Here is a 16,362-nt window from a genome sequence, read left to right as displayed (position 1 = left end):
AAGTGAAAATAAATTAATAAAATAAATAAACAACAATACATAAATGACAAGTGAAAATGAATGTAAATAATAACTAATAAATAAAGGACAATCACAAATGACTGCATAAACAAATCAGTGAATGTAATAAATAATCAACAATATGAGCAGGCATAACAAAATGTTAATTCCACTGCAGGAGAGACTTGATAGTCTCTCTCTCTTTTTTAAAAAATTGTATCTTTATTGTATTAGTTATTTAAAGATTACAAGATGAAAGTCATAAATTTATGAAAAAAAAAATTGGATAATCTCTGACATTAAAGTGGAAAAATTTACGGAAAAACCCCCACAAATTTAAGAGAAAAACTGGAAAATTCTGAGATTATAAAGTCACAAATCTACTAGAAAAAAGTTTCTGAGATTAAAATCAGAGATTAAAATGTATTAAAAACAATTGAGAAAAAAAAATCACAAATTTATGAGGAAAACGTTTTATAGAAAAATAAATACGGCGTGTTTTCCATAACCTCGGGTGAATTCGTTTTGTTATTGCCCAGTAAATGTGTGCAGTTTGAACAGCATTGTGTGTTACTGTCTGCGTGTCAGTGGGCCTTCACAATAAGAGCAGGCGTAATAAAATGTTAATTCCACTGCAGGAGAGTTTTGATGTGTTGTGTGATGAGGAGGAAGAAAACGTGCATATATATGCATCCCGACACATCAACCTTTGGCTTTTTCCGACACGAGGGGCTTGAAAAACAGCACAAAAAATGACGGCGGTGTGTGTACTGACCCAGTGTCGCTGACCTCACATCCTGTGTGTGTGTGTGTGTGTCCCGCAGAGCGCCGAGGACGAGTCCCAGTGGGTGGAGGAGCTGCTGAAGCTCCACACGGCCCGGGTCCGGGACGTGGAGCTGCTGACGGGCCTGGACCTGTACCGCTCCACCAACCTGACCTACACTGACACCCTGAGCCTCAAAACCTACCTGCACACCTTCGAGAGCGACGACTAGACGCACAGAGACAGACAGACAGACAGACAGACAGACGCACAGGCGCACCGAGCCCCCGGACAAGTCCCGCGTCCGCCAGGAGCCTCTCCAGAAAAAAAAAAAAACACCGATTTCCCTCCCTTTCCCTGCCGATAGAAGATGAAACAGAGTCACGTGACCAGCTGTTTCCAGTGTTAGCGCTTCCTTTATCAGCTTAACAGAGAGAATTAGAGAAAGAATAGACTGGCAGATGCAGGATGGGGGACTTTGTTCGACGGCTGCGATGCGTTCATGCACACGTTCATACAAACGAAAGGACACGTGCACACCGGGGTCAGAAATTCATATTCGGCTTGTAAAAAGTCATGCATTTTTGTGCTTTTGTGTACTATTTTTTCGCCCTTTTCCTGGTTGTTTTTAAAATCCGATTCCCACCGAAGCACATTACAGTTTGCCGTGCAGCCAGCGGTGAAATGTCAGCCAAGAGCAACCGCAGTATGAAAACAACAACGAACAAAGACGTACAGTGTGGTTAAAAAAAAAACATCAAAACTGAAGGGCAGCGTGAGGACCGGGTTTCTGTGTGTGTGATGTGGATTTGGAAACCAGGACCATCGCTCTCTGGCAGCAGAAAAGAAGTGCTAAGAAGTTTAAAAAAAGAAAAATCTCAATGGAGCATAGAGGATATATAAATTTATATATAGCCATTAATCGCAAAGATTTGTCAATAGACCTAGATTTAACTATGGTCGACAATTGCAAATTTTCCATTTTATATTTACAGAAATCATCTGAAAAGGATAAAAAAAAAAATGCCACCTAAAACTCAAAATAACGACTAAAGCCCTGTGATAACGAGGTCATTTCTCACCCTGGTGCGCACGTGAGCAAATCCATACACACGACTGTAATGCGAACACACATTGTAACACCTCCTCCTCTCATCTCTCCTCCTCCTCCTCCTGCTCCCCTCCCTCCGTCCCCGCTGATCTTCTAGGTGTATATTTTTATACAATTTGTCATATTTATTATGTAGCAGAATAATAATAACACCACCTAGCCTTACAGTATTAATCCAGTGTAACAGATGTGCCCCAGTGTTACTGTAACAGGTGTGGACGGCACAGTGATGTCTCGGTTGTTCAGTCCAGTGGTTCTCAACCTGCGGGGTCGGGACCCTGTGGGGGACATCATTTTGGGAGGCTGCAAGATGATTAAAGGAATACGTCAACGTTTTGGGCCACATCTCCTTTTGCTGACTTCCCCACACTGAGACCAGATGTTGGACTCCATCTTCACCTCTGTACGTCCAGTGGTTCAGTTCCTATGGGTAGCATCTCCTGTTAGCTTAGCATAAAGACTTGAAGTCTATGGGAGTCGTTAGCCTAGATCTGTCAAAGTGAGACAATAAGCCTTACAGGAGCTCTGAAGTTGTATTTCAAGTCCACATGATCCACTGTTTAAAACAAGACAGCTTCAGAGTCGCTGGGAGGATTATTTATACAGAGCTAGGCTAACGACTCCTATAGACTTTAAGTGTTTATGCTAAGCTAACACAAAATGCTGAACCACTGGATGTACAGAGGTGAGAATGGTGTCCAACATCTGGTCTCAGCATGGAGAAGTCAGGAAAAGGGAACTTTCAAAACTTTGGATTATTCCTTTAAGACAGCGGAAAGAAAAAAAAAACATTTCTAGAATGCACAGTTATTGTGATTCATTTAAGAGTTTACTGGGTTTTATTTTCTGTTTTCTTTTGAAATACTAAACCATGAGGCCTCCTCTGCTAGTTAAACAGCCTGACAACGAGGTCATCCCGTAGGTCGTCTGTCCACCTGAAGAGTGGACCTGCGGACGGGCTCACTGCTTTCTGTGTTTGAAGGGTTCCCGAGCCGCAACAGGTTGAGAACCGCTGCTGTAGGAGGTGCACGTGTGAGCGCGCCGCGATTCAGCGTGACCTGTAACCAGGCGTTCACACCACAAGTGACCGGAAGACATCGGTCGCCAGAAGTCCGTCGTCAGGAACGCTAACCACAGCCTCGCCGACCGCAGGTGGTGCGGCTTCAAACGAGCAAAACGTCTATTGCTGCTTTGTTATTGCATTTCATAATGTTACATCGTTTTTGATGTGTTTTTATGTGTGTGCGTATGCTCATTAGGTAGCAATAATCCAAAATAAACAGAAACAACTCAATAAAAATTACTTCTGTGCTTACCATGGAGCCCAGCGATGGATGTTGCATTGTGTTTTTGAGGTGTGTGTTCCTGAACAGGGAGGATTTCGGAGGCTGGAGCCAGTGTGCCATCCTTGTTGGAGTTGCCAGGTTGGAACTCGATGATGGAAAACAAGTTTCATCAGCCGAGTTGGGCCGCTCGCTCTGCTCTGAGGGAAATAAACATCTGGACTTCTGGAGGCTTTCTCATGCTGTTGCTTGCTTTGTGAACGCAGCGTCAGTGCGGACGTGCAGCATCGCCCATCGGCAGCCAATCACCTGCTGCATCATCGTCTGTTTTAGGTTATAACTGCAACACCGTTGGTCTTAGGGGTGTAATGATTTTACCGGAAAGCAAACGCAACGCGACAAACCGGCCTGGTGATGCCGCGGCTTTATTAACGACGAAGATGTTTCACACTTGGCGCTCGTCCTCATGGAAGGAGGAGCGCCTTCAGATGAATGCAGCGGCTGCTCCTCCAAGCCAGTTTATTGTGTTGTGTTTGCTTTGAAGTACTATTCTGTTTTGAGCACTAATATTAGCAAATAAAACCTTTTTTTGTTCTCCAGCATCACTCTTCACTTCATGTGTTTTCACCAGTGGTGAATCATATTTTTTGCCACTGTTTTCCATCTGGATACCAAAACCAAAAACTGGGATTCTGCAGTCTGTCATACATATTGTGTCCACCACCACCACTACCTTAGTATCATTTGACCAAATAACTTACTTGTCTATGAGCTGCATATAACTTTTACAGAACATTGGCACCATTCATCTCTCTGCACTTACTTTTTGGCTTAAAAAATACTGTGTCAGTTCAATATTTTTCATCTAAACTATAATACAAACCGAGTGATGAGAGAGGTGAGCCATTCCAGCTCATCAGTCAGCCAGCTGACCCTGTGCAGTGGACATTAGTGCGGTGGTGTGTTTACTAGCAGTGTGATGGTGGAGTGCATCACTGCTGATTTGGCTGGTGGGTGCAGGTTTAACCAGTGAAAACATCAGTGTGCGCCGTATACCTACCAGTGTTTATGTATTCAGTTATCTCTTAGGAAAAGGATTGATCATAACCAAAGTGTATGATTCATTTATTTATTTTTTTTTTTTTGGGTTAGGAAAAATGAATGCCTTGATCAGCCATGTTCCTGTCAGGCACTGCGTTTACTTGAGAAATCAAATAACTGCCTGTAGGTGGTAAATAACCCAGTTACCAAAATGCCATTTAAATGAAAAAGCTGGCTTCCATAATTGAGCTAATGGATTAGGAGAAAGCCAGCACAGGTAGATACAGCACCTCCTGGAGAAACCCGACCACTGGCCCATGAAAAACCTCACTCTCATTACTGAATGGCTTTTTATGAGCGGGCATGTGCAGTAAAAGAGAGCGGGTAAGGAGCCAAACACCGTTAAACACACACTGTACGACCTCTGAGAGGAAAAACTGTCTTTTACATGCCGCCACCTGCTTCCACCCTCTGCAGCATGTTCTTGCGTGTTCTTGCTGTGGGGAAATCCCCACAGCAAGAACACACCCTGCCCGCTGTCAAGAGATTAAAGCACATACACACTGCAGTTTAAGGCAATATTACTCACACATTACCCGATTTCCTGGCATAACCTGAATATAATGATTTGAATGCATGTAAACATAGTGAGTAATAACCTGTGTATGACTGTCAAACTGCTTTGCATTAGTCAAAACAAGCCTGTGGACGCTGGCAGTGGTACAGTTAATCAGAGCTGGGGTGATCCGTGTTCCGGTGCCTCACTGGATCAAACAAAAGGAATTTCCATTGTCATTATCGAACATCTGTTCTAACTCATTTTCAACAATGGCCCTAAATGATACCCCAAATTCCCTATGGGAAAAAAAAAAAAAAACTGAAGACAAATTTTGAATTAGTCATTTCAGCTGTGAAACAACCAAATTGCTAAGCAAACTTGAACAAGATGAGCACAGTTCAGTTCAGTTTGACGCTGCTCTGAACTACACGTGCAGTGAACAGGATGCACAGTGTTTCCATGTTAGCTCCGTCTGTCATGAAGGAGCACGCCACTGATTCTGCATGTTTCATTTAATATCTACAAAATGTATAAACTTCATGTTTCTGCTGATCCTCTCCCAAAGCGAGCAGTGGTATTTTAGATCTGCCATATCATGTTTCCCAGTGCTGAGTGTCTCGGTATGATTTCATCTGAATATTTTCTCCTTCCTTACTTGTGCATTATCACGTGATTGGAATAAAATCGTGTGTTGTCGCCGATGAGCATTCGGACTCCTTTCTTGATTTTAACTACCATGTTGTGGTGGTTTTTTTCTATCTTTTCAGCTTTATTTAGTGAATGATAGAGATACAGAGAATGGAGGGGGGACGTAGAGGAGAGAAAATGATGGAGGACAAAAGGAAGCAGCTGGACAAAGCTCACAGTGACTCCTGTTATGGATCAGTGCACCATTTTCAAGGTACAGTTTGTCTTGCGTTATTTCTTTATTTTCCTTTACTGTAAAGCTACTTTGGAAGATGTGACTGGACACGTGCTGGGCCTCGGCGCGCAGTACACTTGATTATGAGAACCGTGTCCTTTTTATGCCACTGCATGCCAGGAGGGGGCGCGCGACGGTTACAAGTCGCCTGTGGAGAGCCAGTTTGACGCCGGTATCATGACGCAGAGTCCAGCAAAATCCTGCATGCCTGTTTGATCCGTCACCGGGTCTGGTTTCATACCGGATGGAAGCGGCGTGCAATAAGTGTAAAACAGTTTCCCCAAAAAGGCAAAAAGTTTAAAAAGGACTAGAAGGGAAGACTAATGTACAAAACAAATCCTTGCAGATGAAAGCGCGTCTTTGTGTGTTTTTTGTCTTTGTGCCATAAACGTTATGAAAGGTGTGTATTTTGAGGTTCCAATAAAAACATTTCTTACAAATTACAGCGGCTTCCCTGCCCTTCATTTTTCATAGATTTCATGTTTAATCTGACCGTATTTGGCTATCCTCTTTGCAGAAGTATTATAAAAAGCGATGTGTTGCTCCCGACGGCACTGAAGTAGATAAAGTTTCACCGTGTGATCTTAGGACCGATCACTGCAAAAAGAGCACAGAAGACTCTGAATCAGACGTCTTTTTGCCCTCAGTTGGGCTTTAAGGCATTCACTTTGCCCAGCCAGAGACCCAGAGCATCCATCTCTGAGATTCGTGGTCAGAGAAATGTTGGAAAATGCTCCGTGTGGACATAGCCTCGGTAAAATAATGGTTTCAGATTTTTAAATGATTAAAATTTAAAGTCCACAAATGATCATTGAGCGGGGCCTGTTTATCTCCTCGGGCTGTGTGTGTGTGATCTGAAGGCTCACCGCTGACAGCCAGTATCACGAAACGATGAACTGGAAATGCACTCTGTGACTGATTTCTGAGTCTGTCTTGATGCCAACCCAGAACAAACCGACCACGCATTTCTCTCAAGCTATTGTTTCTGCTCTAACCACTTCCATCCACTTGGAACTGATTACTTTTAATTTTCTGACTCATTTCAATAATATAATATGATATAACTGGGCCTTCCCTGGAAGAAGGACTAACTTAATTGAAATTTCTCATAATATAGATCCATTTGCCCTAGCCGACGGATATTTTGTTCCTGACAAAACAAGCCCTGAAATGGATCACACCATCTGACACATTAACAGTTTATTGGAACTGTTCTCTGTCATTGTTATTGGAACTGTTCTCTGTCATTGTTATTGGAACTGTTCTCTGTCATAAGCCGTCACATATTTTGGGAAACCCACGTCAGGCTCGACCTCTCGTCACGCCCTTCTCTCCACTATGTGTGTGTGTGTGTGTGTGTCTCCTGAGGGGAGTGCTGCAGTCAGGAACAAGCGTCACGAGCTGCCACGCCTCATCATTAGCCCGGCTCCAGACTTCACCACGCCGTCCGGCCCAGTCTCACGGCACTCCATGAAATAGTGATGAAATTTAATGTATAGATTGACTGCGTGTCCATGGACAGGAATCTTATTGATTTATTTATTTTCTCTGAAAGTCAGAGTAACGTGTTTCTGTTGGAAGTACGTTTGGTGCCTCTGCCGATAAAGAACAACAAAATCTGTGTCAGGGGGCAGGCGGGGCCGTAGCGAGATCAGGAGAGAGAGAGATCAGGGTTCGGTTACCATGCTCGCGTTCAAGCTGGGGTTGATTTCGAGCTCAGTTTCCCTGTTAACAGTCTCAAAGGGATTCGCGTGCCGACATGTTGACAGCAAACAGGATGACACCCTCTGACTTCATCTTCGTTGCGGGAGAGAAAAAAACTCCCCCAAAACACCTGCAGCCGAACTGGGAAAAATGGCAGAAATCTCAAGAAGGACCACAAGGGCGTGCGAACTCGAGCATGAGACACACACACACACACACACACTGAAGGAGGACAAGAACATTAGTGGGACCAAGACAAAGAACCAGGTGCATAAATGTGTTAATGCAGCAAAGCTAATGGCCGTGCAAGAGAGAAATGGGAAATTTGGGATCAGCCTGCGATTAGTTAGCGCTTGAGGGTCACGGTTTGGTTTTCTAAGTAGAGGTCTCATCAGGGCCATTTAAAAACAAAAAGTGACAGATTTAGGAGATTACAGATTGTTGGGCCAAGAATGGAAAAAAAGCTCTGTTTAAAGTTCAGCTGGGAAGGTTCAGCATCTAAAGGGATGGTGTCAGAGTGGCTTATGCACATCTGGCTTCATCTCTACACAATTTACAAAACACTCAGCGTCAAGCTGATTTGAAAGGCTATTTTGAATATCATCACGGCTTGAGACTGTTTTTTTTTTTTTGAGTAAAAAAAAAAATTCAACAAAAGCGCTTGCTGAAGGGAAGCGATTCTGAGTGAGTTTGGACGCCGTGTCAAAAAGGAACGTGGGGTAATGTTTACTGAGGTTAAGGATTCTGGAGTAGTGAGTGGTTTTAGCTGTGCAGAGCAAACATTCATAATCTACTGAACTATCACTCCAGGCGAGACAGAGGATCTCGAGTTTGGTGGCGCGCCAGTTACGTTCAAATGCCCTACAGGTCTGCTTCAGCACACGGATATCGTTACTAAACCAAGGATTTGAGGGTTTACACTTATTTGTTAAAGGTGCTGCCATATCTAACGCATCACGCAGGGAAGAAATGACACGATCAGCGTGAGCAGGGAGAGACGACAGCCTGAGGAACATCTAGGCCACGAGCTAAAGCGAGAGCTTCAGACCTGAATCCAGAAAGAAATGACATGGGAGGTGGGGTGGGGGCACTAAAGATCCCGGGGATGAGGGGGTTACTTTTTTTCAGCCAGATTTAGAGGGATATCTCATTTCTCATTATCATTCTCATCATTCTCATTCTAAGTTCTCACCACACCTACCTCTGTGTTTTTGACATCTATCTATCTATCTGTCTGTCTGTCTGTCTATCTCTGTCGGTGTCTCTCTGTCTGCCTGTATAAATAGATAGATAGATAGATAGATAGATAGATAGATAGACAGTAATGTGCGGTGGGATGGCCAAGGGTCAATTAACGCAGCAGAACTCAAACTGCATAGCGCATGCATATGAAATATCTATTATACAACTGGCAGATCAACCGAGCAATCTGATTAGCAAGCGCCTGGTTCCTGGCCGCATCACTCAGGGCGTTCCGATCGCCCTGTAGCTCCCTGTGCAGTGGACTATACAGGGTGTGCCGCCATGTTCAGTGTGATTCCAAACCACTAGTGATGGGTCGTTTGTGAACGAGTCGATTCTTTTGAACGGCTCTTTGAAGTGAACGAGTGAACCGGCTCTTTGAAATGAACGAGCCAGTTCCCAATTTCTTTGTTTTTTTGCTTTAATTCACTCTGTAGAAGACGTCATAAAGCATGGGACTGCAGTATTATTTCAGAGCTGCCTTTTTTTTTTTTTTTTTACACTTTATTTTATTGTTTACAGAAAGTAAGCTAAGGAGCTTGATTTGGTTTTGGTCAAAGCAGCTCAGTTGTACAACATTAGTATTACTGTGAGTCTTCAATCCAAAATGTTCTTAAAATTTGCACTGATATTGTTCTATTCTAATATTTGAAGTTGAAATCTTGTTTAGTTTTATAAAAGTATTGGATAGTGTTACATATTTTTATAATGTCCTTGTTTTCTCATTTGATACGCGTTATCGTGAATTTCTAAAGAAAGACTAAAATTTGCACTACATATTGCAAGGTTTGTCCTTGTTCTATTTTGCACTAAAAGCTGTTTTACATGGGAATTCACTGTACCCTGCTTAGCTTTTTTAGGGGGTAAATCCAAAATAGTGATCTTATTGTCAAAGCAGAGGGATGTGGCGCCGTGCCACCCTGTGGAATGTTTACAAATGTCCACACAGACCATTGCCAAATGAAATTATCATTATTTCAGGATAATTCAAACTCATATATCCCACCAATAGAATATGGGATGTCTAAGTTTGAATGATTCTGATCGAAATATTAACCCACACCTTCTTAGCATCCGTGAACTGTGCAGGGAACAAGTGAACACCGGTTCCTCACTTCGCCCAGTTCATAGATATCTATAATAAAGGCCTTTATTATAGATATCTATGGCCCAGTTCGCCAACGGATATTACCCATCAGTCACTGCGCGCCTTGTTTATGGCAACAACAACCGGGTGCTCGAGACGCGGCGGTTATTTCTCTCACCACCGTCATTATTCAGGATTTTAAAATAATCTGTCAGTGATCAACATATAATATGACACACAATTTGTAAATGATGTGATGCGAATCTCTTCAGGAATGACACCGTACATCTCGCAATGAAATCACATTTATTTATAAGTTTTTGCTTGTTAAGATAAGTTGATTAGGCTGACAACAACGGGGTGCACGAGACGTGACGGTTATTTAGGAATGACAACCGCACATCTTGCAAATGACGGCGGTTAAATAACATTTCACAAGACGTTTTACCTGGGTGTGTTTTGGAAACTCGGCCGGAAACAGCTGTGACGTTGCAGGGTGTCCCGATTGGAGTAAATTCGTGAAGTGAAGTTTCCTAAGCCGACGCTACCTGTGCAGGGAGCAGGAGCTCTGTCGCAGTGCACTGTGGATCGGAACTCACATTAACGGTCAAGCACACCCTCTCCTGTAATAATGCTTAAATACCTCATCACTGAAACTATTACTCCGCCTACATCTTATAGCTTGCTTTCATGTGACGTCACATTGCTGCATCGTGAGAGCGCAAAATTCAGATGGAGGGCAGGAACTGAAGTAGCTTAATTACTGAGGATCTGCTGTCTGAAAAAATGCCCATGCTTTGTGAAGTTTACGGCTGCTCCAAACGCTCTAACTGAGAAAAGGAAAAGGGGTTTTATAGAGTACCAAAGACTGTCATTCACAAAGGTGAGAAATGTAAAAAAGCTCACAGAACAACGCCATAAAAAGTGGATTTTAAATCTCCGTCTGCGGTCGGGAGGAGCACAGTCTGCTAATGCCCGTGTCTGCAGCGACCACTTCGTCAGAGGTTTGTGGTTTGTGGCTGTGTTTATGTAGCACTATGTTGTCATTAAATGCTCATTTACTTAGTAATGATTATTAAGTTACCGGTAGTCGTTGGGTGACGTTGAGTCGGTAGACTGGGCTCCGACGGTCAACCTCGGTTACCAAAAAACTAAAACGACTGTCAGGCTGACGTCGTCGTTAAGATGTGTTGCATGTTTGTTGACATTATAGCCGCTCCTGCTAGCTGCTAGCATCTTAACACATAAAACAATATAAGAACAAACACTCACCCTGGCGAAGACCAAACGATAATCATCGTGGAGCCGTTTGGTACCGAGGTTGTGGACCCACCCGCAGACACAAAAGTTATATGCCTCCAGACTTTTCTAGGCTTTCATCTGCTGTCTGGTGTAGTGTGATGTCTGAAGGACCAGATAGTTTGTGATATCAACAGCCTTGATTGTCGGCAAATCTTTAAGTTCTGTCGAAAACTCACTCATCTTCATGAGATTCGGGTCACGTCCAACATATTTGTTAATTAATTGATTTTATCTTTGTCTTGAAACTGGATCTAAATCCGTACAATACAGACTCTCTGCAACGGTTTCCTCCATAGATGTTCTCTCCATTTTTACTTCCTGCCCTCCATCTGAAATCGCGCCCCCTTCGCGCGTCATCATAACCACGTGACTGAAACCCAGCTATTAACGCAGCAGAACTCAAACTGCATAGCGCATGCATATGAAATATCGAGCAATCTGATTGGTCAATCAGACGTTTAGAATGTGCTCACATGAGCAATTGAGCACGGCTAGCCGTGCTCAAATGAAATAAACCTCATCACTGAAAATATCACTCCGCCCGGCAATGTTATTGCCTAGTCTATGTGGTTTCCATGGCAACACGAAACGTTTCACCGAAACCCGCATCAAAAGCCGCTGTCAACTTTGTTAGTCTGCATAATGGACAGATTTGTTGTCAATTTTGATTTATTTGGCGACCTAAGTTTGAATGAATGGCTGAACGGGGAAGACAAGACAGAAGAGAAAAAGGAGAGATACACGAGAGTGACTGACGAGTGAAGAGCTGGATCAGCTGGAGAGGTCAGGAAATGAAGCCGGTATGGCCCGGTCAACGTCTTGGGCCGTCAAATGTCCACATGACTACCTGACAAACACTGGGCAAACAGCTGATTTCTCACCTGTAAGTAAAGAAGAGCTGAACAAGATCCTCAGTGAATTTTATGGAGCTTTAATTTCTATAATAGAGAATGAAATGCGGAGTCAGCACCACGGACAGTACCTGTCAGATTTTCCATGGAGATGTGCGGCTATAACTTTGTTCTTGTTATTACTGTGTTAATGTTATCAGTTATTAATTAGCCTATTAATTGTTGTTAATTTGTTTAGTCTTTATGAGTTTCCTAGGCCATTGATTTAATTAATTTGTCATTTTTTTTGCATCTGTACTTTGAAATGAACATTTAATAAATCAACACATCTGTGAAAACTGTCGTATTTATTTCAGAGGTAAATTGATAACAGCCTGAAAAGGTGATTAGCAAACGACCCCGAAATGTATGGGTTGAAATTCTATAACTCTGTTCAGCCTTAATGTGACTGCTTGCTGTCTTTACTTTTGCTGCTTAGCCACATTAATCGGAGCTGATGTAAATTGGAGTGACACACCCCCAGCTGAAATAAAACATCTGCCGGTGACTTTATGAAAAGATAGATGTTTGTTCTGGCCGAGCCTGGAAAGCAGTAGCCTGTATTTAAATATAACTGTAATATAAGTTGATTGTAGATAAAGATCAGCTGTGCTGCTGAGTCGTTGTCACAGCACATGTTAGATTAAAAATGACTGAGAAGTCGGCAGAAGTATAATTATGAGTCCATGAAAAAAAAAAAAAAAAATTCTAGCGGATATTCTAGTTCCAACATGATTGAGCTAGCAGAGCAGTGTTTTGTTGATGTGTTGTATTTATTCAGTTGTGGGGAATCACGATGTCTAGAAAACATGATAAGCCCAAGTTGGCTGGCTGACAAGGACTAGTTAACGTCAGATCTCATGTTTTCCGCTGAAACGGAGAGAATACTAGCAAAAAACTTTTATATTTTGGGAGCGAAATGCCCGCAGTATGACTACATTATGATTATACATTTTATTTTGTTGGTGATAGTTGTATAATTGCATTATTACAGGAGAGGGTGTGCTTGACCGTTATTATTGTCACGACAGTGATGCGGCCAGGAAAGAGGCGCTTGCGCCGAGTTCCCTCATCACTGAAAATATTACTCCGCCTACATCTTACCGCCCGAGTCTGTGTGGTTTCCATGGCAACACGAAACGTTTCACTGAAACCCGCATCAAAAAGCCGCTGTCAGCTTTGTTCGCCTGCATAATGGACCGTTTTGTTGTCAATTTTCATTTATTTGGTGACCTAAGTTTGGATAAACGGCTCAACGAGGAAGACAAGACAGAAGAAAAAAAGGAGAGATACGCGAGAGACGAGTGAAGAGCTGGATCAGCTCTATAACTGCTCAGCCTTAATGTGACTGCTTACTGTCCTTACTTTTGCTGCTTAGCATTAATCGGAGCTGATGTTAAATTGGAGTGACACACCCCCACCTGAAATAAAACATCTACCGGTGAGTTTATGAAAAGATAGATGTTTAGTACTGTGTAGGTTTGTGGTGTCTGTAGCTACTAGCTAGCTAGCAGACAGAAAACTAAAAGTCCAGACGTCACCGTAATGTTGAGTTAGAGCCAGCCGACTTCAGATGTTTCTTCCTGCCTCTTCAGGGCTCACTCACAGCGAAGCGGCCGGCGTTGTTCTCTCTGAAATCATTTTAAAATTATTTGGCATCCATATGTATAATTAATTCACTCCGACCATTTTTTTCTTTTTTTTTCTTTATAGACTAACTTTAAGTCTCTCTCCCTCCCTCGCGCTGCGTTCCTTGGCTGTGATTGGTCAGGTTTTAGCAAGAGGAGTTGGGCGGTTGGGCCAGTAAAGTACTCTTGCAGGATTAAATCAAAACAAAGTAAAGGAAGGTAAACTGAAGGTATTAGGACAAAATGTGGGATTATAGATTAGTGTCCCACGCCCACCTTTTTGTGTTGTCCTGCAGTGTGGGGAAAGGAATAGTCAGAGGATGAGGCTTCATTTAAAGCGAGTTTGTTTACATGAAGTTAACATTATGTTAACCGTTTCCAAACTTTAACCATGACTTTCTCCTGACCTTTTCCTAATTTTAGCCATGACCCTTTGCTAACCTTAACCAAGTAGCTTTGGTGGCTAAAGCTTATGAAAGTGGCTAAAGTGATCATGTTACTGTCACAAAAGAAAGATTAAATTTCATGACTGTTGCACAAACCGCTGTGAGACTCTGTTTTGCAGTCAGTCACACCTCCAGCTAATCTTTTATCATATTTTTTTTAGATTTTTTGGACATTTCTGCTTTATTAGACAGTCAGTGACAGTGCCGCCCTGCATCCTCAGCCTCATCCTTCAAACCAGCCGAGCGGTAACTGCACCCTCACCACATCCCCACTTCCTGTGTGTCTGTGTCTCTGCACGTTCTCAAGCATAACTAAAGCTTGTGTGTGTGTGCACAGACAGACTGATCACTAATGACGTTAATGTACAAACAGCACAGCGGCTCCCCTGATAGATCAATGTCGGTAAAAGCCGCTCTTTAAAGTATATGACGGCACTTTGGCTGGTTGCACAAACGCTGCTGATAAACACACGAGCCAACGTTTAGTGTCCAGTCCGAGCCGAGGATCAGCACCGAGCACAAAGACACACACGAGCGGGCACATCCATTTCTTTCCTCCACGGCTGGAGGAGCTGCTTTCTGCTCTGATGGTGAGCAGCTGAGGCCCAAAATGCAGCACATCCACTGTGAAGCAACACGCAAACTATTAAAAAAAAAAAAAAAAAAAAAAAAAAAAACTTTAGCTAAAAAATAAGCTGTTTTGTCATAAACATTACCTGCACTGCTCCAACATGAAAATGCAAAGTTGGCTGTCGTTCTAGTTTAGTTTAGTTTAGTGAATTTATTTCGGTCATTTTCAACTTGCAGAAATCAAATACACATATAAGTAAACAATATCTTATACACATATTTTTAAACAATAAATAAATAATATTTTATTTCCTTTCAGTACTGAAAAACCAAAACAAATATATGATGTATACAAATATACACTATATTACCAAAAGTATTCGCTCACCCATTCAAATGATCAGAATCAGGTGTCCTAATCACTTGGCCTGGCCACAGGTGTATAAAATCAAGCACTCAGGCATGCAGACTGTGAAACAAGACATTTGTGAAAGAATGGGCCGCTCTCAGGAGCTCAGTGAATTCCAGCGTGGAACTGTCATAGGATGCCACCTGTGCAACAAATCCAGTCGTGAAATTTCCTCGCTCCTAAATATTCCACAGTCAACTGTCAGCTCTATTATAACAAAATGGAAGCGTTTGGGAACAACAGCAACTCAGCCACGAAGTGGTAGGCCACGTAAAGTGACGCAGAGGGGTCAGCGGATGCTGAAGCGCATAGTGCAAAGAGGTCGCCGACTTTCTGCACAGTCAATTGCTACAGAGCTACAAACTTCATGTGACCTTCAGATTAGCCCAAGTACAGTACGCAGAGAGCTTCATGGAATGGGTTTCCATGGCCGAGCAGCTGCAGCCAAGCCACACATCACCAAGTGCAATGCAAAGCGTCGGATGCAATGGTGTAAAGCACGCCGCCACTGGCCTCTAGAGCAGTGGAGACACGTTCTCTGGAGTGATGAATCACGCTTTTCCATCTGGCAATCTGATGGACGAGTCTGGGGTTGGAGGTTGCCAGGAGAACGGTACATTTCAGACTGCATTGTGCCGACTGTGAAATTTGGTGGAAGAGGAATTATGGTGTGGGGTTGTTTTTCAGGAGCTGGGCTTGGGCCCTTAGTTCCAGTGAAAGGAACTTTGAATACTTCAGGATACCAAAACATTTTGGACAATTCCATGCTCCCAACCTTGTGGGAACAGTTTGGAGCGGGCCCCTTCCTCTTCCAACATGACTGTGCACCAGTGCACAAAGCAAGGTCCATAAAGACATGGATGACAGAGTCTGGTGTGGATGAACTTGACTGGCCTGCACAGAGTCCTCACCTGAACCCGATAGAACACCTTTGGGATGAATTAGAGCGGAGACTGAGAGCCAGGCCTTCTCGACCAACATCAGTGTGTGACCTCACCAATGCGCTTTTGGAAGAATGGTCAAAAATTCCTATAAACACTCTCCTCAACCTTGTGGACAGTTTTCCCAGAAGAGTTGAAGCTGTAATAGCTGCAAAAGGTGGACCGACATCATATTGAACTCTATGGGTTAGGAATGGGATGGCACTTCAGTTCATAGTATGAGTAAAGGCAGGTGAGCGAATACTTTTGGTAATATAGTGTACACTGACCAAAAAGGTATAGGCTGAAGCTTTAGCTTATTTTATCCTTCTTACATTAATAAGCTTTCATCAGCTCACTTAAAATAATAAAATAAAGTAAATTAAAGTAAGTTCTAAATTAAAGCAATTAATTAGTTTTTGCTGTACTCCTATTTTGTGCTCCATTTTAGTCTAGCTCTTTTTGCCTTTCTATTTCTCTGCACT

The 16,362-nt window shown here is 42.8% G+C and overlaps 1 protein-coding gene and 1 long non-coding RNA gene across 3 annotated transcripts in view; one reads left to right on the top strand and one right to left on the bottom strand.

Moving 5' to 3' along the window:
• enpp2l (ectonucleotide pyrophosphatase/phosphodiesterase 2-like) overlaps positions 1 to 3,752 on the top strand; it is a 74,373-nt gene extending 70,621 nt beyond the window's left edge. For both annotated transcript variants that reach the window (XM_030063841.1, XM_030063840.1), the window contains exon 25: positions 825 to 3,752. In XM_030063841.1, coding sequence (XP_029919701.1) covers positions 825 to 995 — 171 coding nt within the window. In that variant the 3' untranslated portion in view covers positions 996 to 3,752. The remainder of the gene's footprint in view (positions 1 to 824) is intronic.
• LOC115367879 (uncharacterized) lies at positions 1,855 to 8,513 on the bottom strand. The gene is made up of 3 exons (XR_003928969.1): positions 8,502 to 8,513; positions 7,464 to 7,470; positions 1,855 to 1,924 (listed from the first exon to the last, which is right to left on the bottom strand). It is a non-coding gene; the product is annotated as an uncharacterized LOC115367879 (long non-coding RNA).
• Between the last annotated feature and the right edge of the window lie 7,849 nt (positions 8,514 to 16,362).

Source organism: Myripristis murdjan, chromosome 11 (assembly GCF_902150065.1).
Source record: "Myripristis murdjan chromosome 11, fMyrMur1.1, whole genome shotgun sequence".
In the NCBI taxonomy this organism is placed as follows: Eukaryota; Metazoa; Chordata; class Actinopteri; order Holocentriformes; family Holocentridae; genus Myripristis; species Myripristis murdjan.
The sequence above is the reverse complement of the archived record's forward strand: the minus strand, read 5'-3'. Positions and strand labels throughout refer to the sequence as shown.